This window comes from Terrapene carolina, unplaced genomic scaffold, assembly GCF_002925995.2.
Source record: "Terrapene carolina triunguis isolate 2854851 unplaced genomic scaffold, T_m_triunguis-2.0 Scaffold58, whole genome shotgun sequence".
Taxonomy (NCBI): Eukaryota; Metazoa; Chordata; order Testudines; family Emydidae; genus Terrapene; species Terrapene triunguis.
In genome coordinates, this window is record NW_020664409.1 from 101514462 (window position 1) to 101540886 (window position 26425).

General features: G+C 40.6%; 1 protein-coding gene across 1 annotated transcript in view; it reads left to right on the forward strand.

Annotated features, from left to right (window-relative positions):
• Nucleotides 1-26425, forward strand: part of KHDRBS3 (KH RNA binding domain containing, signal transduction associated 3) — a 213009-nt gene that overhangs the window by 165533 nt on the left and 21051 nt on the right. Inside the window, exon 7 of the mRNA XM_026659267.2 lies at nucleotides 15584-15666. Within this exon, the coding sequence (XP_026515052.1) occupies nucleotides 15584-15666 (83 nt within the window). The remainder of the gene's footprint in view (nucleotides 1-15583; nucleotides 15667-26425) is intronic.

Sequence of the window (26425 nt, forward strand, 5' to 3'; positions counted from 1 at the left end):
ACTTTGTGAAACAACAGAAGTTTTGGATGAGATTCCCTCCACCACCCTATTAGCCACTGACTCAGAGGAATCACTTGATGTTTATAGAGTTGAATGGTGCTTATTTACACATCTTTGTTGCTTGAACCCATTAGAAACATTTATTCTTTGCAATGGACAGTTGCTGTTACCAATACCACTTCCTGACCTTTGTTCTTGCCTCAACTACAAGTACATTGGCCAACTGGCTAATATGAATCCGTTCCAAAGAAATGGATATTAAGTATGCTTCAGAGATGCCTTATGTGAGAAGAACTGCCTGGTCTCTTCTCAGAAAATCTCCCATCTTGGAATTCTAAGATACTCTGCATTGAGAAGTGATTCTTTTACAGGAAATTATTCTAAAGATTGAAATTTACAGAAAATTAGCCAATAATTATTCTGTTACTTTTCCAGTTCATGGTTTGACATCCAAATACACAAAAGTTTTTAAGATGGTTGTACTACTTACAGATTAGTATTTACTTGTTTTGGGGATGTATGCAGTGCAGTACACTTTAAAATGATCTTCTGTTTATAGGAATAAAATTGGTGAAAGTAGATTTTCTAGGCTGGCCTGATAGACTAATGGCAATTAGTGTGTGCACCCCAGGTTAAGAACCACTGATTTAGAGGGTACAAGATGAGAGACTGTGATTCTTTGCCTCTGATATGGTGGGAGTAACTAGTGATTCTGAAGCAAACTCTTTGGCCGTTTCTGGAGTAGCATTGATTGGCTCCAAAAGGAAACGTAGCACCTTCCTTGGCTAGACAGAAAGGTATAGAGGGAGGCAAATGTAAGTTGGAAATATCATCTTCTTTGGGGCTCAGAGGGAACTCAAAACCAACTACTACTCAAAAATGGTTTCCATGCACCAAATAAAAAAATATGGAATACATTGAAGTTTCCTTAAGCAAATAGTTGAATTGTATGTGTAAATAAACTCAATACAAAATTAACATGAAAGATAACATCTGTTATGAATATATTTTCTGTATATTATAATAAAATATTTAATATAACAACCCTCGTAAATAATACCTTCTTACAAAGAGAACTTTAAAGTATACAGATCTCTTGCAGCAAAGTTATCGCTTCAGTAGTTTTTTTATTGTATAATGCAGCAAAATGGTGCTTACATATCTTCTATTTAAATTATTATGAAATTTTACAATAATGCAGGTTGCCAAATGGCAATGGGTATTGCTCACTGATGTTATAAATATGATTAAAGAGGACATTGTGCAGAGCCACAAGAAGTCTCTATTTTGGAAACAAATGGTGGTCTAATTTTTCTATATATTCAAATTTGTGGAGATTTATCTAAAATTAAAACTATAAATTTACATGCCAGATGGCCCAAGATAAATATTCAGCATTTAAAAGCTCTCCTAACACAAAATACTAACATGAAGAAGTCAAATCTAATTAAGGGCAAGCTTTAAAACATACTTGAACCACCCATGCCAGATTGCTGTTTAAAGGGAATCATGGGTTATAAGAGAATTTGTAGGATTTGAATGTCTTACCTTCTGTTTTGGTGCTATAATCCATTCTGAGTAGTTCTTAGACATCTTCTATTTTTGTAGAATGAGTTATCTTGTTAGTTGGTTTTCAAGGTAATTTATTTGATAAATTTAAACACTAGGCTGCAAATGAGGAACTGGTGACACATTATCTAAATAGATTATGGAGAATGCAACAAAACAGGTTGTATGCTGTTAAACCACAGAGGGGCTACCAATATGAAATGGAAAAAGCAATATTGATATTTCCAGTAAGAAAGGAGGATATACTACTACAAATATAAAAGAGCTAAGGAACACAGTATTACTGATGTGAATGGAAGAACTGATAAGCAATAAGGAGTGACTGCTTCAATGAAAATATAGCCTGTAGGAAATCATAATACTGTAAAGCAGTAAAATTAAACTCTGCTCCCGACAACTGGAAAGGGTGAAGTGTTAAAACACAGTTTTATGGTGTGATTAAAATGCTCCATAGTGTTAGAAAGATTTGAATATTCAAGGTTCCAATAAGTAAGCATGATGAAGGTACTGTAGTATGAAGGCATTGGATGATTGTTCTGAAAACTATATTTCATTGATGGCATAATGGACAAAGCAGCACATAAAGGGATATTACTAGCCACAACTATTCCTTTAGAGAATAAACCTTAAGACAATTTTTCAACAAGAAATAACCCAAAGTACACAAAAAGTTAGAAATTTGAAGATCATTAATTATTTTGTGCTTTGGCCATCAGTCACCTGATCTGAATCCAGTAGAAGGATATCCAACAACAACAAGGAACTGAGGCAACTTTTTGTGGACATATGGAAGGCACTATTTTCTATTTGCAAGTATCATATTGCAAAATAGCCCAAAGAAACTTTTGTGCGTGATAAAATCATTTGGTGGACACAATATTTTGGAAAGAAAGAAAAACAATAGATTTTTTCCCCTAAGACTCTTGTTACACTTTTGAGAGTGACTGAAATCAAGTACTCAATTTCATGACTTAAAAATTCTATTTAAACTATTAATTTTGTCATCCTGATATCCACTACTGCATATTTAAATATTAACAATACATCAGACAGCAATCACAGTACAACAGCTGTTTTTAATTTTCATCTCACTGTAAGTACATAGGCCACTGTAATTCTACCTTTGAATGACATCACAAAGTCAAAGAATCATACTTTTACATTGCAGAGGATTTGTTTTTTGAAAGTGCAATAGCATTCCAGTGAAGCGGCAGTTCTTCGAGGGGCTCTGCATATTCCCGCTTATGGGTATAGGGCCAACTGGTGGAGCCTAACAATAGAACCTTCTGCAGGCAGTGCCCATTAGAGTACATGTGCACCACCCTCGTACTCTCCCTCAGTGTTTCTGAATGTTCTGAGGGCAAGTCTGTGCCCTCTACCGCCTAAATTCTTTTCAACTGTTGCACCAGGGTTCTTCTCCATTTATAGTGCATTGATAGTTTATAATGGTCGTTCTTAGCACAGTTTTTGGTATAAGGTAGTCTTAAACATAGTAATAAGCATAAATAGTTTAATGTAGTTTGTGAGGTTGGTGCCATGTGATGGTAGTACCACAAAAGAAGCCAGGCTTTAAAATATGTTTCATGACCAATGGTCTTCCTGGCATTGGACGAAAACATTAGGTGTTTTAAGTGCCTGGGACAAGGCCACTCTCCTTCTGGATGTTCTGTTTGCTGGACTTTCATGCCCAGAACACACAAAGCCAGGCAGAACAGACCTCTGTGCTTTTGCTTAAAGAAGTTCTTGCCACTAAGCTATCCAGATCTGGAGGGTCATCGGATCCGAAGACTAAGGGTATGTCTACACTACGAGGGTAGTTCGATTTCACTTAAATCGAATATGTGGAATCGATATTGCAAAGTCGAACGTGTGTGTCCACACTAAGGACAGTAATTCGACTTTGTGAGTCCACGCTAACGGGGCAAGCGTCGACATTGGAAGCGGTGCACTGTGGGCAGCTATCCCACAGTTCCCGCAGTCCCCGCTGCCCATTGGAATTATGGGTCGAGCCGCCAATGCCTTCTGGGTAAAAAAATGTGTCGAGGGTGCTTTTGGGTAACTGTCGTCATCCGTCCGTCACTAACGCCCTCCCTCCCTTCCTGAAAGCGCCGGCGGGAAATCGGTTCGCGCACTTTTCTGGTCAGTGACAGCGCGGACGCCACAGCAGTTCGATCATGGATCACACTGCGACCATCGCTGCAGTTGTGGCCGTTCTCAACGCCTCGCAGCTTATCATACACCTTTCCCTGAGGCAGATGCAGAGAAATCAGGCGAGGAGGCTACGGCATTGCCGTGAGGGCCTGAAGTCGGAGAGTAGCACAGAGCTGTCAGAAACCACGAGCCCCAGCGCCCAGGACATCACGGTGGCAATGGGTCATGTGGATATTGTGGAACGGCGATTCTGGGCCCGGGAAACAAGCACGGACTGGTGGGACCGCATCGTGCTGCAGGTCTGGGATGAATCCCAGTGGCTGCGAAACTTTCGCATGCGGAAGGGGACTTTCCTCGAACTTTGTGAGTTGCTGTCCCCTGCCCTGAAGCGCAGTGACACCCGGATGGGAACAGCCCTGCCTGTCCAGAAGCGAGTGGCCATAGCCCTCTGGAAGCTTGCAACGCCGGACAGCTACCGGTCAGTCGCGAACCACTTTGGTGTGGGCAAATCTACCGTGGGGGTTGTTGTGATGCAAGTAGCCAACGCAATCGTTAAGGTACTGCTCTCAAAGGTAGTCACCCTGGGAAACGCGCAGGTCATCATAGATGGCTTCGCCGCGATGGGATTCCCAAACTGCGGTGGGGCTATAGATGGGACTCACATCCCTATCCTGGGACCGGACCACCAGGCCAGCCAGTACATTAACAGAAAGGGCTACTTTTCAATGGTGCTGCAAGCACTGGTGGACCATAGGGGACGTTTTACCAACATCAACGTCGGATGGCCGGGCAAGGTTCATGACGCTCGCGTGTTCAGGAACTCTGGTCTGTTTAGACGGCTGCAGGAAGGTATTTACTTCCCGGACCACAAAATAACTCTTGGGGATGTGGAGATGCCTACAGTGATCCTCAGGGACCCAGCCTACCCGCTAATGCCTTGGCTCATGAAGCCTTATACTGGCGCCCTGGACACAGAAAAAGAACTGTTCAACTACCGGCTGAGCAAGTGCAGAATGGTGGTGGAGTGTGCTTTTGGCCATCTCAAAGGGAGATGGAGAAGCTTACTGACTCGCTGTGATCTCAGCGAAACCAATATCCCCATTGTTATAGCAGCTTGCTGTGTGCTCCACAATCTCTGTGAGAGCAAGGGGGAGACCTTTATGGCGGGGTGGGAGGTTGAGGCAAATAGCCTGGCTGCTGATTACGCCCAGCCAGACAGCCGGGCGATTAGAAGATCCCAGCGGGACGCGCTGTGCATACGGGAGGCTTTGAAAGCAAGGTTCCAGACTGAGCAGGGTAACTGTTGACTGTTATGTTTGTGGACACAGAAGCTGAACCTGCCCCCGTTTCTTTACCCAGTTCATGTTGACTATCCTCTCCAGTTACATACCCCCTTCCCAAAAAATAAAATCAGTTCTATTTAGTTAATGAACACCGTTGTCTTTATTACTGTTTTCGCGGGAATGTTTTAAACCTGGGACGCAGACTGTGGCGGGGGGCGGGTTTAGTGTTCTGATGCAAATGATGCTTCTAAACTCCAGGAATGACAGGCTCCGCAGTGGTGGACTGGTTGTTTCAACGGAGCCTGCCAGCACTCCTGGGCGGAACTGCGTGTATGTGTCGGCTATGTGACTTTCTGGCAGGGGGAGGAGGGTTACAGATCCCCTGCTGCGTGGCTCTGTGATCCAGGATAAGGACCGCTGCATAAGATCTGTAACTGCCCTCCCCCGCCACAAAGTCACAGAGCAACCCCCCCCCCCCCCCGAACATGAAAACCACCTCCCAGATTGACCAGGGTAACTAGTGACTGCACTGTGTATGTGTCCTGATGCTGGACCTGACCCCGTCTCTGTACCCTGCTAAAGGTGACTGTCCTGTCCAATTACCAAGCCCCTTTCCCCCCTTCAGACAGACTCTCCTCCAAAAGAAAATCATGGAAACAGTAATTAACAGAAACGAATATTTTATTATGAACCACACATGAAACGTGGGGGGTGAAACTTGCACGGGGGCTTCTGTGAGGTGGGTAGGAAAGGACTTTTCAAATTTTGGGGAATGAGAGCCTTCTAGTGCTAGAGCAGTCTGCAGGGGTTGACTGAAAGTTTTAACGGCCCTTGCCGCCCCTCCTTCTTTGTACTTTGGGTGAGGGGGGTGTGGGACTTGGTGGCGGGGGAGGGCGGTTAGAGATAGACTGCAGCGGGGCTCTGTCCTCCTGCCTCCGGTCTTGCAGAACATCCACAAGGCGCCGGAGCATGTCCGTTTGCTCCCTCATTAGTCCAAGCAGCTTTTCAGTAGCCTGCTGGTCCTCCTGACGCTACCTCTCCTCCCGTTCCATGACTGCTCAGTGCATTTGTGACAAGTTCTCCCTCCACTGTGTCTGCTGGGCTGCCTGGGCTCGGGAGCAGCCCATTAGTTCTGAGAACATGTCCTCCCGCGTCTTCTTCTTCCTCCACCTAATCTGCGCTAGCCTCTGGGAGTGTGCTGACAGGCTGGGTTGGGAGACAGTCGCAGATGTGTCTGTGGGAATGGGAAAAAGGAAGTGAATTCCTGAGACAGATAAATGAAGTTGTGTACAAAGAACCTAGTCTTTCTCTGTGAACAAGACCATGCACTGCACCTCTCACATGCGTACTCAGGACAAGGTCGAATTTTCGGTGCCTGGGGTCTTGCAGTGGTCTTGCAGTTATCTGAGAAGCGGGGCAGGACACCTGAACTTCTGTAGCGGGCAATCATGGTAAGCCGTAGACTTGTGGCTGCTTAAAACTGTAATAGTAGCACTGGCCTCCTTTCACATTGAAAGCAATGCCAGTCTCTGCTGCCAGCAATCAGGACAGCATGAACTCTGCCCCTGTCCCACCCCCTCACGGCTGTCCCAGGGAAAGATCCCTGTATGCTGCCCCTCTCCCTCAACCGCGTGGCTGTAAAGCAGTCCCAATACTAACATTCCCCTCCCTAATTCAAAGCAGGGCATCATGAGCGACATCACCCTCATGAGGATCTCGGACAGCGAGAAGGAACGCATGCTTAGGGAAAGCATGCAAAAACCAGGGCCGTATGCCGCTATGCTCTGCCGTGCGATGATCCCAGAGTACTTGATTGTGTCGTGGCGGGGAAACGTGTCCTACCACGGAGGGCCCAATAAGATCGCCCTACCCAGGAACCTGATGAACAGGCTGGAAATGTACCTCCATGAGACCTATGAGGAGTTCTCCTATGAGGATTTCGCGTCTATCCCCGGCCATATTGACCGGATTTTCGCGTAGGTGCACTGGGACTAAAGAGTGGAGCGTCTTGGGCAGCAGAATCATGAATTACCGGACATTGTAAAATTTTTTTTAAATACTTGGGACTAAATAGTGAAGAGCCTAAGGCAGACAAATCATGAGAAACCCTTTGTTACTATTGTAAATATTCCAGTTTTGTTGCAGATAATTGTTTACATGTTTAAAGTACTTTAGGAAAAACCCATTGTTAATATTATAAATATTCCCGTTCTGTTAAAAATAAATGTTTACATGTTTAGAGCACTTACTGCTTGATCCTTCCCCTGATTCTGTGTCCGGGCTAACGGCTGGGGACGGTTGGTAGGGGATCTCGGTAAGGGTGATGAAGAGCTCCTGGCTGTCGGGGAAATCAGCGGTGCCAGCGCTGTCGACTGCCTCGTCCTCCTCATCTCCTTCTTCATCTTCCCCGTCCGCTAACATGTCCGACGAGGAACCGGCCGCGGACAATATCCCATCCTCAGAGTCCACGGTCAGTGGTGGGGTAGTGGTGGCGGCCGCACCTAGGATGGAATGCAGTGCCTCGTAGAAACGGGATGTGTGGGGCTGGGATCCGGATCGTCCGTTTGCCTCTTTGGTTTTTTGGTAGCCTTGTCTCAGCTTCTTGATTTTCACGCGGCACTGCGTTGCATCCCGGCTGTATCCTCTCTCTGCCATGGCTTTAGAGATCTTCTCGTAGATCTTAGCATTCCTTCTTTTGGAGCGCAGCTCTGAAAGCACGGACTCATCGCCCCACACAGCGATGAGATCCAAGACTTCCCAATCAGTCCATGCTGGGGCCCTCTTTCTATTCTGGGATTGCACGGTCACCTCTGCTGGAGAGCTCTGCATCGTTGCCAGTGCTGCTGAGCTCGCCACGATGTCCAAACAGGAAATGAAATTCAAACTGCCCAGACAGGAAAAGGAATTCAAATTTTCCCGGGGCTTTTCCTGTGTAGCTGGTCAGAGCATCCGAGCTCGGACTGCTGTCCAGAGCGTCAACAGAGTGGTGCACTGTGGGATAGCTCCCGGAGCTATTAGCGTCGATTTCCATCCACACCTAGCCTAATTCGATATGGCCATTTCGAATTTAGCGCTACTCCTCTCGTTGGGGAGGAGTACAAAAGTCGAATTTAAGAGAGCTCTATGTCGAACTAAATAGCTTCGTGGTGTGGACGGGTGCAGGGTTAATTCGATGTAACGGCGCTAAATTCGACATAAAAGCCTAGTGTAGACCAGGCCTAAGTGTTTCTAATCTGGTGGCTTTCTCCAGCAAGGTTAAATTGTCTAAGGCTTCCCAGTCATTGGTATCTTTGCCAGTGCCAGCTCTCAGTCCTTCAGAAAAAGCTGTCAAGGCTCTGAAGGCACCATTGGTAGAAAAGGGCTGACTGCTTAGGAACCTAGAGCCATTTCGGTTCCAACTGTATTGGTTCAAAAGAAGCAGCTGAGGGAGAAGGAGGTCACTGTTAGCAGTGCCAGGTCCTGTATGATAGACTTATTGGATCCATCCACTTCTGCCATAGCGTCTGTGGTTCCAACTTCGAAATCCAAATTGGGCTCCGCTTCAAAGTCTGGTGCCTTTCAGGCCTGTGATGCCAGTTCCATCCTCCACTCCTGTTCAGGGACAATCCTTCTTCAGCTTTTTGAAACTCTTGGATGCAAGTTGTCTGGACTTGCTGATTTTAAAATGTCTAACTTTAGTAACTTCTGTTTAACATCCTCCTGAGACGTTAGTAGAATGCTGTTTTTGACCTAGAATGCCATGCCCCCTCCCTTTCCCCCACTCAGTCATTCCTAAATAGCTTATAATCATTGATTTTAACATTACACTCGTGCAAATCATCCCACCAGCGTTCAGTAATATGACTAAATCAACTTTATGGTCATAAATGAGAACTTCCAGTTCCTCATGTTTGTTGCCCAGGCTCCTAGTATTAATGTACAAGCAATTTAAGAATTTCTTCTCTTTGTGTCCTTTGGTTCCTTGATTAATTTTGTTCTCAGCATCTCAAATTAGAGTGGCTAATTACCAGGCAGTGATGGCCCATTATGAATTCTACCTGTGCGAAAGGATGATTTTCTTTGTTCAAGATTTAAAAAAGGCTTGTCTAATGCCATTTTGACAGAAGGACAGAACATGGCAAAGCATGTCTTTAAAGCATTGTTTGATGCATTACTTTCTTCCGGCAGAGCATTGGTGTCTGTAGTTACCTTGAGGAGGCATGCTTGGCTCGATTTTTCTTCTCTGGCAGCAGACACTAGAATTAAAGTGAAAGATGTCCCCTTCAAAGGGAATTGTCTTTTCTGCAATAAGACTAATGTACTGTTGTTTAAAGGACTCTAGAGCCACTGCTCGTTTTCTAGGTCTTTAGCCCTCAATCAGAAGATTTTCTGCTTCTTTTTTTCAATATCAGTAGAAATATTACTCTCCGTCATCTGTTTATTTTTCTACAAATCTGATGTCGGCAACTGCACCAGCAACCTCCATCTTTATTTGAGACCAAGCATAAAATGAGGCCTTTCAGATGTAGACCTATGAGGCAATCTGTTCCCTCTTCATCTTCCTTTAACACCAGATCTCACATTTGATGTGAGGATTGACAATCATGGTCCTATGAGCAAGTAACCATCTCTTCTTTTATTTGGGGACAGGCTAGCCCAATTCATCAGCAGTTCATCAGAGGCTGATTACATAGAATGTATGGGTACTAAAATTACAGACCGAGGCTATGCTATTCAGTTTGCATGGCTGTCCCTATCCTTACCTTTTCAGGTAACCTTCTCACAAAGTTATTCTACATATGGAAGTTCAAAAGCTGCTCCAGACAGGAGCTGTTAAAGAGGTAACCAAACATCTGTGGGGTCAGGGTTACATTCAAGATATTTCCTGGTATAGAAAAAAAAAGATGGGGGTTTCTGTCTAATTTTAGATTTAAGAAAACTTAACAGATCCCCCCGGACATTCCGATTACGTATGTTAAACCTGGCCTCCATAATTCCTTCGTTTACAATTATGGATTGGTTTGTCACTCTCTGTTTAAAGGATGCTTATTTTCATCTCTGTCCGACACAGTCATTGACAATACCTGCATTTCATGGTGTTGGGATGCCATTTCCAATACAAAGTGCTGCTACTTGGCCTCTCCACAGCACCAAGAATCTTTTCAAAGTGCCTTTTCATGGTAGTGGTACATCTAAGAAAACAGGGTATTTTTGTTTACCCATATTTGGATGATTGGTGGCTAAAAGCTGCTACATCACATTTACAATCTCCCTCTTTTCACATCTGGGTCTGCTTCTCAATGTCATCCTATCATATCTCTGTCCAACTCAGAGAATTCTTTTTATAGGTTCTAAACTGGAGTCAGTAGCAGGGAAGGCTTTTCTTCCAGAGGACAGGTTTCTACAAATAGAACAAGTGGTTTTCCAAATTTGAGCCTGCCAATCCTAGAAAGTGATTGCCTTCCAAAGTCTTATGGATTCTGAATTCACTGAATTTGTAAACAGACAAATCATGTTATTTGAGGTGTTCTGTTCAGTCCCCCTTCATCGATCACCACAATGTCAGATGCATCCAACAGTGGATTGGGAGCCCATTTTGAGGCTGGATTACAATCCAGAGTCACTGGTGTTTTCATGAAAAGAGCTTGTTCATAACGTGTTGGTATTAAGAACTATTTGTTTGGCCTTCAGATCTTTCCTTCATATAAAAGAAAAGGTTGTTCATGTATCAACAGACAATACATGAACAAACCAGAGGAGTCCTCATTCTTTCCAGTTATGTTGTGAAACAGTCAAATTATGGGATTTATGCATGCTTTGAGATCTATCTGGTTGTCCTGAATTTAGGAGGGGAAAGCAATGTGCTAGCAGATTGTCAGCAGGAACAGTTCTCAAATTCATGAGTGGTCCCCAAAGGATTGAGTAACATGAGACATCTTTTCCTGTTGGGATCGGCCTGATGTAGACCTGTTTGCTACAAGGATCAATAAAAAGTTTCCTCCTCTCTGTTCAAGAGCAGAGAGGGAGAGTCCTTCTACACTGGGTAAGAGTATGCCCTTCCCCCCTTTCCATTGATTCAGAAAGTGGTGCAGAGGAAACGTCAGGACAGGGCAAAAATGATATTTGATTGCCACAGCTTAGCCGAGACAGCAGTAGCATAAGCTTTTTCTTCAGCTATTAGTCAGACTGTACCTGTATCTTCCTCTGGCTCCAGATCCCTTATCATAGCAACTAGGCAGGATCCTTCATCCAGATCCTCAGTCGCTTCATCTTACTACCTGCTATTGGACCTTGGCTAGTCTTGAACAGTCATATTCCTCTTTGGTTCAAAATGTACTGCTTAATTCTAGAAAATTGTCTACTAGAAATGTTACTATTTAGAATGGTCTAGATTTTGCTGCATGAATGCAGGAAAGTTTGATTGTCCAGTTTCATCTTCCATACCCTGTATTTTGGAATATTTAATGTACTTAAAATCTGAAGCATTATCTGATTCTTCCTTAAAAGTTCACATGGAAGCTGTTTCATTTTACTATGCTTTAATTGATGGTAGGTCACTCTTTGCATGTTATTCTGTTAAAAGGTTTATGAAGGGATATTTAATGTGTATCGTCCTTTAAAGTATCCAGTCCCATGCTGGGATCTTAATCTGGTTTTATCTACGTTTATGAGGGTACCTTTTTAACCTCTGGTAAAGTGTTCTTTATTTTGTGTATCTATTAAATAGATCTTCATTATTGTTATAACATCAGCCAGAAGGGTGAGAAAATTCCATCCCTGACGGCTGACTTGCCAGTTATAGTTTTTCGTGAAGATAAAATAGCTCTTAGACCTGATCCCTATGTTTTACCAAAAGTGGTGTCCAAGTTTCCTATCAACCAGACAATTTTACTAGTGTTTTTTCCCCAAAAACCTCACACTAATAAAGGGAAATCTGTGTTATGTACTTTAAATGCTAGAAGTGTTCTTCCATGTTATTTAAATATAACAGAGTTTTCAGAGTTCATCTAGGTTTTTGTTTGTTATGCTAAGAAAAATAGGGATCAGTGTGTGTCTGCTCAGACTATTTCCAGATGGGTTAAGCAATGTGTTATTTAGTGCTACAAATTAGCAGAAAATCCTGTGCTTTCTGTGTTGTATGGTCTCATTCTGCATGGCGGTAGAGGCATCTCTTGCTTTTCTTAAACATGTTCCAGCTAGGAACTGCTACCTGGCTGCTACCTGGAAGTCAGTGAACGCATTCACTAAATGTTATGCTCTGGATCTGGCTTCAAGAGTGAATGCCAAATTTGGTAGAGCAGTGCTTCAGTCATTATTTAATTTTGACTTTGGTCCCACCTCCTGGGTTTTCAGCACTGCTTGTCAAACTGCCCATAGCAGATAATAAGCAGAGCCACTCGAAGAAGAAATGAAGGTTACTTTGTTGTAACACAAGTTCTTCAATATGACTGCATATTCACACTTCCCTCCTATCTCCCCCTCTTTCTCAGGGTCCTATTATGGTCACTCTGAGTTAGCAATGGAAGGAATTGAGACTGTAGAGGGCCAGCATCCCCTTGTAAAGCTTTTGGAAATGCCAAGGGAAAGAGGAAAGGCATGTGCTCTTTAACGCGCACTGCTTGGAAGAGGTTCTCCGGTTAGGCACCACCCGGTGGCACAATACCTGTAAGTGTGAATAAGTAATCATCTCAAAGAACTGTGAGTTATAGGGAAGTAACCTTCATTTATCATTCTTTGCATGCTATAAAGTGAACGCATCAAAACAGAATAGTCCAATACCTGTTCAGAGACTGGAAAGTTCAGTGAAACCCAAAGCTACTAAATAATATACTCTTTAAATATAATCTTCTTCCAAAAAAAGTTAGAAGTTATCCAGATACTAAATATAGTAACACACAGAGCTGCCAACCAGGATGGGACAGGAAACGATAGTATTGGCCATGCCACTTACACCCTATTAAGGCAATTGGGCTAGCAACTTATGGAACCAATCCTCTCTCTGTACTCTAAGTTGAACCTGCCATACTTATCCAGCATTCTGTCTCCCTTGTGGTGGAGTCAGTTTGCTAGCACTCTTTCCTACTTGGAGCACATTTTGGCATTGTTCCTTTTAAGAAGGTTTAGATATGCTGGGTCTCAAGCAAAAGCCACTTTTCTTTTCTTTGTCTTATGACCCTTCTCTTCCCCCACACCCCTCAGGGCCAACTGTTCAGCAAAACGTTCCCTCCTAATGTAGCCAATATGGGTTATCTGAGTCGACTTCCAAAATTCCTTAGGACTCTCCATTGGTGGAAGCTCCCAACCAATATAATATAGGAAGTTCATTTTGATCCTCTATCCCCAGCCATTGTGATCATCACAAATGCATCCAGTTTGGGTTTGAAAGCTTATCTCCGAAGCTGAGAGTTCAAAATTGGTGGAATCTGGGGGAGGAAATCAAGTGCCATATACATGTAGTGGACCAAAGCTATTAGGTTGCCTCAAATCCTTTCTGGCAGTGAATAAGGGCTATGTTGTTAACATAATGGCTAAATATTACATTAATAAATAATGAGGTGCTAGTTAACAATAATGCCAGGAACTAATGGCTGTGTCGGATGGGAGTCTGGCTCATCAAATGCAACTCAGCAGATCTGACTGACAGAGAATATGGCAACAGACTCTCAGTCGCTGGCTGCAGGAACAGTGTGAGTGTTCCTTGAAACAGACAGTGATGGATAGACTATCACAGACACATTCTTGCTGAACTGGAGCAAGGGCTTCTTTGATGCCTTTCCAACAATTCCAATGGTAATAAAAAGATACAAGACATTCTCCAAAATCATACTAGTTGCCCTAGTTGAGCTAGACAGTATTGGTACATGAAGTTCCTTGGTCTTCAACATTCATCATCAGACCTGCTATCACAGGAACACTATTTTCTCTATTTTACCAATCTGGAGTCACTTCATCTCCATTGCTTTGATCATAAGACATTGACTACTTCTGATGTGGAATGCTCTGTGGAAATAGAGGAGGCTCTGCTACATTCTCTAAAGCCATCTGTGTTGAATTGTTCATCTCAGAAGATGTTTTCTCAAAGGTAATCAGATAATGTCTCCATGCCCCATGCCCATATAATTGATTTTGAAATATTTATTGTACTTGGTGTTTAAGTCTTCCCTTGTATTGTATTCTATCGAGGTACATCTATCTATAATCTTACTATATTATCTCGCAGTGGATGTTTCTATTGATTTCAGTCATCAAAAGATTCCTGAACGGGTCTGGTGTTTTCCCATCAGAGTTGAGAACCTATTCCATCAAGGAACCTTAGTGTTGTGCTGACAAGATTGTACAGTTGGAGATCTTATGACCGTGTTCTTTATTCCACTTGACACTAAAAGCACCATTTTTAGTCACAATTACATCTACAAGAGAGCTACCCTGTATTTTTATCTCAAATTTATTCCAAATCTGATGTCTTAATTTCATCTGAATCAGATCATCAGTCTCCCAAGTATCTTTTCAAAGCTTCTTTCTTACCTGGGGGAACTAGGCTTATATACCTTCTATGGCAAGAGAGGGCTTTGAGTTATTTGGGTAAAATTGAGGCCTTTAGAATGTCAACAATTTTTTAACTTCGGGGGATCAATGTGAAGGGAATGTCATTTCCAGTCAGCATCTGTTTAAATGGATTAGGCTTTGCATTGAGTCATGTTATAAATTATCTAAGGTGTCAGTTCTTTACAGTTCTAGATTTCACTCTACCACGCATAAGCGAATATCACGGGGGTACCTCTGTATTCTTTTCATTATAAACATCTGGAAGGGTCCTGCCTGGACTTCTGTATAAACCTTCATACAACACTGTTCTCTCAATTTGGGATCTAGGTCTGATGCTGGTTTTGGGAGGGCAGTTCTACAATTCTTGTTTAATTAGATCTCTGCCCTCCTTCATGGGGTTATGCCATTTACTAAATTCCCACAAGTGGGACTATGCAGAGGCTACTTCAAGAAGTACAAATGGTTACTTACGTTAGTAACTCTGGTTCTTAAGGGTGTTGTCTCTGCATAATTACACTGCCTGTCAGCCTCTCTCTTCTTCAGAATTATACTCTTACAGGATTCTTGAGTTTAGGGGAAAGAACTAAGGCAACTGGATTTGCATAGCCTTTTTATAACCTTGGGTCCAAAGTTTGTTGCCACAAAAGGTCCCAAACTGACACTGCTTTCTTGAAGGTCTGTGGCTCCAGACATACCACAGGTGTGAATATGCAGAGGCAGCACCCTTGAAGAACCACAGTTACTTTGTGGTAAGTAGCCATTTTTATTCAACATGCTAGTCTCTTAAAAGTGCAAAATAGGTTGCCACCAAGATCTCAAACTTAAATCCAAAGTAACTGCATAAATCTTAGATCTTAGATTTATGTTGCCTCTCAGATAGAATTGGTGTGTATTAAGTAAATTAAGATTTTATAGTTCCACGGTTTACATCTTGTTGCATGAATTTAGATTTCAGTTGATAGTGTCGTTCACATTTATAATTATTAACGTATTTCTTTCAGGTTCTGAATTGTGTTCTTTAATTTTTAACATTACTTTTCTATTATATTTTTCAGGAGTATGATGATGGATATGGCACTGCTTATGATGAGCAGGGCTACGACTCCTATGACAACAGCTATAGCACCCAGGCACAAAGGTAAGTATCAAGTCCCACTGTATTTATAGCTGAAAACTCCTACAATCCAGTAGCTAATTTCACTTTCAGTACCGATGAATTCCTTTTATATCTAATCTTAAACAGCATAAATATTATGCAAGAGGATTGTTAGCAACAATCTGCAGTCGTATATACTTCTCTGCTATCAGGTATGTATAAAAGACAAATTGCCACCAAAAGGGGTTGAAAGGAACCCAGTAAACAAGGAGAAGAGGTATTGAAAGAATGGCAAATTTTACTAGATGACATTATTCAGAAACTTGGTTGACAGTGGCATTCTAAAGTCCCTGAACTGTATATATTTGAAAGAAAAGGAATTTTCACTCACTTTTTAGCTTGTTGGAACTTGACTTCGAAAAATTTCAAGAATCAAAGGATAACGTGTAACTTGTTCAGTACAAATAGATTTTGATAAAAGAATTTTAGGGGACTTAATATTTGATTGATTTGGTTTATTTGGTTGAGCTCATTTTGCTGACCATGCTGAGTATGCAGATATTCTGGTTTTATGTTCCTGCATTCATTATCCATGGTTATTCACTTTAAAAGATTTCTCTTACCATTTTTCTCATGGGTAAGATATCCTTTACAATATCTCTAAGGATAGGGAGTGTGCTGCTCAAACTGACAATATATCTCACCCACCAGTAAACAAGTTAAAGACAACTTTTACTTAAACGCATTGTAGCTTTGCAGCAAAATCTGAAAAACTAAAGAACCCTGATTTCACAACACAGTTGAGGAGGAAAAACACTTTCCCAGCGCAACTGAGGAATATTTTGCCATTCTGTTTGTCAGGAATGATTTAAGGCTTTGTGAGGGAAGAAAGCTCTCAAAACCAGGCAAACTGCTCAAAGTGAAAAATCAATGGAAAGTTTTAATTTCACTGTTTTCACTGAGATTGTTTTTTTATGACGTTTTTGACAACCAGAAAAGAGTAGTCTTTATTCATGGTGTCTCCCACCTGAAAAGGTTTTGTAAATTTCTAAAAACTGATGTGCACACCAGAAGCATTAAGAACTCTGGAGGACGTGTCTACCTTGCATACTACCTTTAGAAAATAGCAGCAAACATGATTTTTTTTAGTAAAGATACTGGTCAAAAAAGTCTTAGAATTTTTACTTTTAATATTGGCAGTTCTATTTTGCTTTGTTGCTTTTAATGTTAGTAATAGGTTTTATTTGCTGTTGCAGGCTATGCTTCCAGATAGGACAATGAAAATACTGGACTAGACTAAAACTTAAAAATGATTATTTGAATTTGTTTTTCCTTTTTGTCAGGTTTTAAACAAGACCTGTTATGAACTTTTTTTTTAATCTTTTACAAATGTTGGTGGTCCTTTGAATGGTGATGAGCAAAAATCAATTTTCCAAGAAAATGAAACACAACATGTAATTCATATGTAAAGTACTGATTACTAGCCATAATGTTTTATTCCTGAGTCTCACCAAGGTAGAATTACTTTATTAGGTAGTTGCTTTATGTTGCAACTGGGGTATAGTTCCAGTTATGTTCACTAGACTCCAAATTTGATAAACTTTTTAAAAGAATGACTTATTCACTTGCTTATTTTGCTGTTTTTATAAACAATAGGGGTAGTTCATGGTGAAAGGGAAGGGGGTATGAATTTGCTCAATGAAATATTGCTCACACAATCCCGGCTCACATTTTTTGCAAAGATATTTCAGAATTGCATTAGCAAGCTAAAACTAATAGCTGTAACCAAACCATCTGAGCAACACAGAACAATTTTCAATCTGATGATCAAAGAGTAGCACATATTGTAATGTCATTTGTAACTACTGAGAGATGCTTGTAACACTGGAATATATCTAAATGTCTTTGGTGTTAAACAAATTATGTGAAACAAAAGAGAATTGTGATGCTATAGTATCTTAAATTTTTTTGATACTTTCCCCTCATTATAAGGGGAAAAAAACTTGATGTATTTGAATGAAGAAGAGGTCCACATGTTTAAAATGGGTCACTTTTTGATTAGCATGTAAAAGCAAGGTTTGCTTGTTTTAAGTACCCCTAAAATAATGTTAAAGCAAATATTAGGTTAATCGGCCTCTTTAAACTCAGTCAACAGTTAGGGCTACATTTTCCTTTTTTCTAGTACTGTGGGTACGTGGAATGCTTAAAAAGTTCATACTGATTTGAAAATATTGCAGATTTCAGAGATATTCTGTGTACTTAAAATGAGGAATGCCACTAGAACTGGAAATATCTCTAGAAACAGACTGAAGTTTTGAAGTGTACTCCACTGTATGTGTACTTCTACTACTAAAGGGAAATTACAGATGCTTCATCTATTTGCTGTTGTTCAGTCTTAGGATTCCTGATTTGCAAAATAATGATTTTTTTAGCGTATTTGTTGTACATCTCAGGGTAGTGGTATTTTTGGTATTCTAGGCTGAGTCAGATAGTTTTCTTATGTGAATCAAAATAGTACAGTGCTAGTTAAAGAGAATGTTCTTGCAGTGGAATGAATAGCTCACTGTCCAACCCAAGTACATCTCAAATGTGAAGTGCAGTAGTAAATTTTTGTAGTTTGTTCTCCATTTTGGGGCATCCAGTACAACTGGATAGAGCTCTCCTCTAGCACGGCACCATATGATACTTTCACATCCTCCTTACTGTCTCCCCAGGATATCTGTAGCTGATAGGAGTTGAAGGGAATGATATGACATTCAGATACCATGGTCTAAATATTGTGGGTACTTGAATCTTCACTTGCCTTCATGAAAAGCTGCTCTTCCTCTCTCTACAACCTAACCTCCCCTTCTCTCCAGCCACCAATATTGTTATATAGTAGCCAAACTTCAACTAGGAGACTGAAAGTGATGCCCATTTTAAGTTTTATTAATGGCATTTTGTTTGGTATTCAGATGTCATCACTGAGAATCACTTTTGCATGACTCCTGGTACCTATCAACCTTGGATTTTATTTAAAAACCTTTCACTCTAATACCAGAGAGGAGAAGACTAAATTTGAGATTTCTCTCCAATTCTTACACATGGTAGTGTCCCAGCAAGCAAGTACAATATCTGTGGGGAGTGTTTCCATTTTGAATACTAAAATGTTGCATCGTCTACAAATAATTTGTTCATAGAGTAAATCCACAAATAGAGTGCATTTTGGTGGGCTTTCAAAGGAACTATCTTTGGCAATTATGATAGTCTTCAAATAGATAACTCTGAAGTGTGCTGGATTTAGCCAGCCAGCTCCATTGACTTCTGTGGGAGACATGTGATTAAATTCCCATGCAGCACTTAACATTTAGGGGATCATATTAGACAGAAATTACACCCATACAAATTAGTAAGGCTAATTGAACAAATAATGCTAAAGCAGTCAAGTCATAGTAAGAAAGATCAAATGAGTTTATGAAACATTGTTGCTTAGCTTTTGAAAATTGAGAATAGTAAACATTTGTGAAATTGTCAGTCAGCCAGCTCTACCTAAAAACCAGAGTATAATGGAAACTGTCAAAAGCTATGAACGCTCATGGTAGATTTTCAATGCCAAGCTAAGGAAAGCAAAAAGACAAAAATTAATGTTGCCATATGCCATGCAATATAGCTTTTCTGCAGGCAGCTTTTGCATTATGCATTCAGTAATTTCTTCATGAAAGCTGCACTACATAGATACATAATAATTTAACAGATACTGCTGTATATAGCACAAATGATCTGTTTAAATATAAATTGAACTGCAGAAGTTAAATACTGCTAAAACAATAACCCCCCATATTATTGTATTCATTTGTGCTTGGCACACAAGTGCCTTTTTTACCAACTTCACTCGTGTGTGTGTGTGTGTGTATATGATATTTATGAAACAAAGTTGAATTACAAATAATACTTCTCAAAACCATGCATCAGGCAATAATCTTTTACTTGGATTTATGGTCAAAAGAAGTTGCTGTTTTAATGGCCTAATGTTAATACTAGAACATTTTATCACGAAAATCCACAGATTAGAATATAATAGAGGAAAAAGGAGAATTTTAACAGGGAATTATTTCAGATCTGTAGACCAGAGTTTAAACATGTTCACTCTGAAGACAAATTACATTAAAATATTAAATCTCTAAAATACTACAGAAAAAATTAGTCCAATGGCCTTTATGCCTTGGAAGCTTCATACATGATCTACACAAGTGTTTGCGAAGACAATAATAGGGCAAAGGCAAACTACTGGTAATAAATCAATTGCCACTGTCAGCTCACTATTTAATGTTCTCTAGAATACATAAGATTTATCACTGAGGAATTGTAGAATAATGGTAGTATATGGAAACAAAGTCCACTAGGGAGATGTACTACATCATTCAGATTTAGCGCTGCCATCTGCTTAATAGCATTGAGATGACTACAGAGGTACTTATGATCAACCATTCATAGCAGTGACAGATGCTGCAGAGAATTAACATGCCTGAGAATGAGGTTTGTTACTAAAATTCAGATTATGTGACAAGATTGCTGAAAAAGGATATATGTTTGTTACCTGTCCAACAGCACTAAAGGTTTAGTATCTACTTTAAAGTTTTCTGTCAAGAGAGAATGATTAATGCTTGCAAACAAAACAAAATGCTTAATTTTTCTCAGATTTCAAAGCTCTTAAAAATTTATAGAACTATTTCAATTTTCCCCACGTCTCCTAGAAACTTCAAAAAAAAAGTATTTCTAGAATCGTTTGTTGATATATGTGATATGGATACAGTGATTTCTTCCTCTTGGGTGCTATATCCATAGTATTCCAACCAGTGATGGAAGTTTGTCAAGAAAAGAGTTAATAATTTAAACTGTGAAAGCCATGGAGAGTAAACTAGTTTGCATAAACCTATATGCCATATGTTTTTTTCATAGAATCATAGGCTTGGAAGGGATCTTAAGAGGTCATCTAGTCCAGTCCCCTGCACTCATGGCAAGACTAAGTATTATCTAGACCATCCCTGACAGGTGTTTGTCTAACATGCTCTTAAAAATCTCCAATGATGGAGATTCTACAACTTCCCTAAGCAATTTATTCCAGTGCTTAACTCCCTGGACAGTTAGGAAGCTTTTCCTAATGTCCAGCCAAAACCTCCCTTGCTTCAATTGAAGCCCATTGCTTCTTGTGTTATCCTCAGTGGTTAAGAACAATTTTTCTCTGTCCTTGTAACAACCTTTTATGTATCTGAAAACTGTTATGTCCCCTGTGTCTTCTCTTTTCCAGACTAAACAAACCCAATTTTTTCAGTCTTCCCTCATAGGTCATGTTTTCTAGACTTTTAATTGTTTTTGTTGCTCTACGCTGGACTTTCTCCAATTTGCCCACATCTTTCCTGAAATGTGGTGCCCAGATCTGGACACAATACTCCAGTTGAGGCCTAAGCAGCGCGGAGTAGAGCGGAAGAATTACTTCTCATGTCTTGCTTACAACACTCCTGCTAATACATCCCAGAATGATGTTCGCTTTTTTTGCAACAGTGTTACACTGTTGACTCATATTTAGCTTGTGGTCCACTATAACCCCTAGAACCCTTTCTGCCGTACTCCTTCCTAGACAATCTCTTCCCATTCTGTATGTGTGAAACTGATTTTTCCTTCCTAAGTGGAGCACTTTGCATTTGTCTTTGTTAAACTTCATCCTATTTACCTCAGACGATTTCTCCAATTTGTCCAGATCATTTTGAATTATGACCCTGTCCTCCAAAGCAGTTGCAATCCCTCCCAGTTTGGTATCATCTGCAAACTTAATAAGCGTACTTTCTATGCCAATATCTAAGTTGTTAATGAAGATATTGAACAGAGCTGGTCCCAAAACAGACCCCTGCGAAACCCCACTTGTTATGCCTTTCCAGCAGGATTGGGAATCATTAATGATAACTCTCTGAGTACGGTTATCCAGCCAGTTATGCACCCACCTTATAGTAGCCCCATCTAAGTTGTATTTGCCTAGTTTATCGATAAGAATATCATGCGAGACTGTATCAAATGCCTTACTAAAGTCTAGGTATACCACATCCACAGCTTCTCCCTTATCCACAAGACTCGTTATCCTACCAAAGAAAGCTATCAGATTGGTTTGACACGATTTGTTCTTTACAAATCCACCTTCCAAGTGTTTGCAGATGATTTCCTTAATTACCTGCTCCATTATCTTCCCTGGCACAGGAGTTAAACTAACTGGTCTGTAGTTTCCTGGGTTGTTTTTATTTCCCTTTTTATAGATGGGCACTATATTTGCCCTTTTCCAGTCTTCTGGAATCTCTCCCATCTCCCATGATTTTCCAAAGATAATAGCTAGAGGCTCAGATACCTCCTCTATTAGCTCCTTGAGTATTCTAGGATGCATTTCATCAGGCCCTGGTGACTTGCAGGCATCTAATTTTTCTAAGTGATTTTTAACTTGTTCTTTTTTTATTTTATCTGCTAAACCTACCCCCTTCCCATTAGCATTCACTATGTTAGGCATTTCTTCAGACTTTTCGGTGAAGACCGAAACAAAGAATCATTAAGCATCTCTGCCATTTCCAAGTTTCCTGTTACTGTTTCTCCCTCTTCACTGAGCAGTGGGCCTACCCTGTCTTTGGTCTTCCTCTTGCTTCTAATGTATTGATAAAAAGTCTTCTTGTTTCCCTTTATTTCTGTAGCTAGTTTGAGCTCATTTTGTACCTTTGCCTTTCTAATCTTGCCCCTGTATTGTTTGCCTATATTCCTCCTTTGAATGATCGTACCATCCGGTATGTTTACTACCGTACTTTTCAGTCTACTTTTAAATGTCCATACTTCATGAACTGCGCAGAGGGTGAACATTCCATTTCACTAAGGTTTATAAGATTTAAAAATTTGCTTCATTTCAGATTGGAATGAAACCTGAAAATTTTGAAATTCCCCTCTAAGGACAACTCAAAAAATGTATAAGAATGATGGGAACATTTTTATTTGATTTTGACTTTTTAAAATGTGTTATAATATACAATGCAAAATATAAAAAAAATGAAATGAAAAGTCATTTCAAAATGAAAAATCAAAATGTTTCATTTAGACAGTGTCAAAACGGGATGTTTTGACATTGTTGGAAATTTCTTTTTATTTTTCCTAAATGAAATTTTGGTAAAATCGGCATGACTTTCCAAGGCATTTTTATTTCAGTGGAATTGCATTTTACCTCAGAAAACGATTCCATCAAAGGTTTTTTCCTGACCAGCTATAGTTTTCACCTCAACCATTTGAATGTCCTTGGAAACAATTTTACAACTTAATATACGTCAGGAAGATTTTTCCTGATACTCTGTACTTGAATCCACAGCTGCCACTAAGCATACAATCAGAAAAAAGTTTCTTAGGCTGGTAAGCAGCAGTGTCTTTGTATTATGGGAATTTTAATTTTAAAGTTTCATTAATGCATTGATTTGCAGATGATGGTATTTCAAAGTTGTACTAAAATTTAATTGCTGACATTTTGTTTGTGGGGCTCAATGTTTTAAATTTACATTGTTAGGCGTCTTAGCAATCATGCATTTTCAGGGTGTATAAATATGGATTATATGCAAAACAGTGTCTGTTACAGCTTTTCAATGTGTAATTTTCTGCATCTTACTGCTGGTAGCAGAATATGTTTCAGTCTCTGATGTATTCAGGAATCGATCGATCCTATCTATAACAGTTTGATTTCCTGTGATAGGTTAAATGGCTAGTATCTTGCAAATTGTTGATTACAGAGCACCTGGGACACATTTATTTATTGGAAGTACATAATTTATTACAAAGCAACCCTCTAAAAGAATTATCACAAGCATACCACATACGGGCTTTGGAGGCCAGGGTGGCAGAACTGGAGGAGCTAAGGGAGGCAGAGAGGTATGTTGATGAGGCTTTCCAGGACACTGTAGATTTGTCCCACCTCCGGTCAGACAGCCCCTGTGCTGTTAAGGAGAATGAAAGGCTCAGGGAAAAAGAGCAATCAACAGCAGCAGAGGGAAACCTTCCCATAGTTGGGACCTTCCTTCCAGATGATGTTGGGGTATCCTCTCGCACTGAGGTTATCTCTCCCGGGGAGGGAACTCCAGTCATTAGGAAAAGGCAGGTGTTAGTAATGGGAGATTCGATCATTAGAAACATAGCTAGCTGGGTTTGTGATGACTGGGAGAACCGTATGGTGACTTGCCTGCCTGGTGCGAAGGTTGTAGATCTCTCGAGGCATCTAGATAGACTTATGTGTAGTTTTGGGGAGGAGCCGGTGGTCGTGGTACATGTAGGTACCAATGACATAGGGAAGGGTAGGAGAGACGTTCTGGAGGCCAAATTTAGGCTGCTAGGAAAGAGACTGAAATCCAGGACCTCTATGGTAGCATTCTCAGAAATGCTTCCTGTTCCACATGTAGGCAGGCAGAGCTTCAGAGTCTCAATGCGTGGATGACACTATGGTGTAGAGAGGAGGGGTTTAGATTGATTAGGAACTGGGGAAACTTTTGGGATAGGGGGAGCCCATACAGGAAGGATGGGCTCCACCTAAACCAAAGTGGATCCAGACTGCTGGCACTTAACACTAAAAAGGTTGCAGAGCAGTTTTTAAACTAAGGGATGGGGGAAAGCCGATTGCTGCAGAGGAGCACGTGGATCAGACAGAGACTTCTCTTAGAGGAGAGCATATTGATAGAGATTCTCTAGGTTTTAGTCAGGAGCAGAGGATGGAAGAGGATAAAGTTTGGGCCAGACCAGATGAGAAACATTCACATAAAAAAGAATCTGACACATCAGAAAAGGGCAGACCAATAAACAGTGACAAGTTTTTAAAGTGTTTGTACACAAATGCTAGAAGTCTAAATAATAAGATGGGTGAATTAGAGTTCCTTGTGATAAAGGAGGATATTGATATAATAGGCAACACAGAAACCTGGTGGAGTGGAGACAATCAATGGGACACAATCATTCTGGGGTACAAAATATATCAGCAGGACAGAACAGGTCATGCCGGGGGGGGAGTGGCACTATATGTGAAAGAAAATGTAGAATCAAATGAAATAAAAATCTTAAATGAATCCACATGTTCCATAGAATCTCTATGGATAGTAATTCCATGCTCTAATAATAATATAACAGTAGAAATCTATTATCGACCAACCAACCAGGACAGTGATAGTGACGATGAAATGCTAAGGGAGATTAGAGAGGCTATCAAAATAAAGAACTCGATAATAGTGGGGGATTTTAATTATCCCTATATTGACCGGGTACATGTCACCTCAGGACGAAATGCAGAGACAAAATTTCTCGATACTTTAAATGACTGCTTCTTGGAGCAGCTGGTACAGGAACCCACAAGGGGAGCGGCAATTCTCAATTTAGTCCTGAGTGGAGCGCAGGAGCTGGTCCAAGAGGTAACTATAACAGGACCGTTTGGAAAGAGTGACCATAATATAATAACATTTAACATTCCTGTGGTGGGAAGAACACCTCAACAGCCCAACACTGTGACATTTAATTTCAGAAAGGGGAACTATGCAAAAATGAGGAGGTTAGTTAAACAGAAATTAAAAGGTACAGTGACTAGAGTGAAATCCCTGTAAGCTGCATGGACACTTTTCAAGGACACCATAATAGAGGCCCAACTTAAATGTATACCCCCAAATTAAAAAACACAGTAAAAGAACTAAAAAAGAGCCACCGTGGCTTAACAACCATGTAAAAGAAGCAGTGAGAGATAAAAAGGCATATTTAAAAAGTAGAACTCAAATCCTAGTGAGGTAAATAGAAAGGAGCATAAACACTGCCAAATTAAGTGTAAAAATATAATAAGAAAAGCCAAAAAGGAGTTTGAAGAACAGCTAGCCAAAAACTCCAAAGGTAATAACAAAATGTTTTTTAAGTACATCAGAATCAGGAAGCCTGCTAAACAACCAGTGGGGCCCCTGGACAATCGAGATACAAAAGGAGCACTTAAAGATGATAAAGTAATTGCAGAGAAACTAAATGAATTCTTTGCTTCAGTCTTCACGGCTGAGGATGTTAGGGAGATTTCCAAACCTGAGCCGTCCTTTGTAGGTGACAAATCTGAGGAATTGTCACAGATTGAAGTGTCACTAGAGGAGATTTTGGAATTAATTGATAAACTTAACAGTAACAAGTCACCTGGACCAGATGGCATTCACCCAAGGGTTCTGAAAGAACTCAAATGTGAAATTGTGGAACTATTTACTATGGTTTGTAACCTGTCCTTTAAATCGGCTTCTGTACCCAATGACTGGAAGATCGCTAATCTAATGCCAATATTTAAAAAGGGCTCTAGAGGTGATCCCCGCAATTACAGACTGGTAAGTCTAACGTCAGTACCGGGCAAATTAGTTGAAACAATAGTAAAGAATAAAATTGTCAGACACATAGAAGAACATAAATTGTTGGGCAAAAGTCAACATGGTTTCTGTAAAAGGAAATCATGTCTTACTAATCTATTAGAGTTCTTTGAAGAGGTCAACAAAATGGACAAACGGGGGATCCAGAAAGCCTTTGCAAGGTCCCTCACCAAAGGCTCTTTCGTAAATTAAGTTGTCATGGGATAAGAGGGAAGATCCTTTCATGGATTGAGAACTGGTTAAAAGACAGGGAACAAAGGGTAGGAATAAATTGTAAATTTTCAGAACGGAGAAGGGTAACTAGTGGTGTTCCCCAAGGGTCCGTCCTAGGACCAATCCTATTCAATTTATTCATAAATTATCTGGAGAAAGGGGTAAACAGTGAGGTGGCA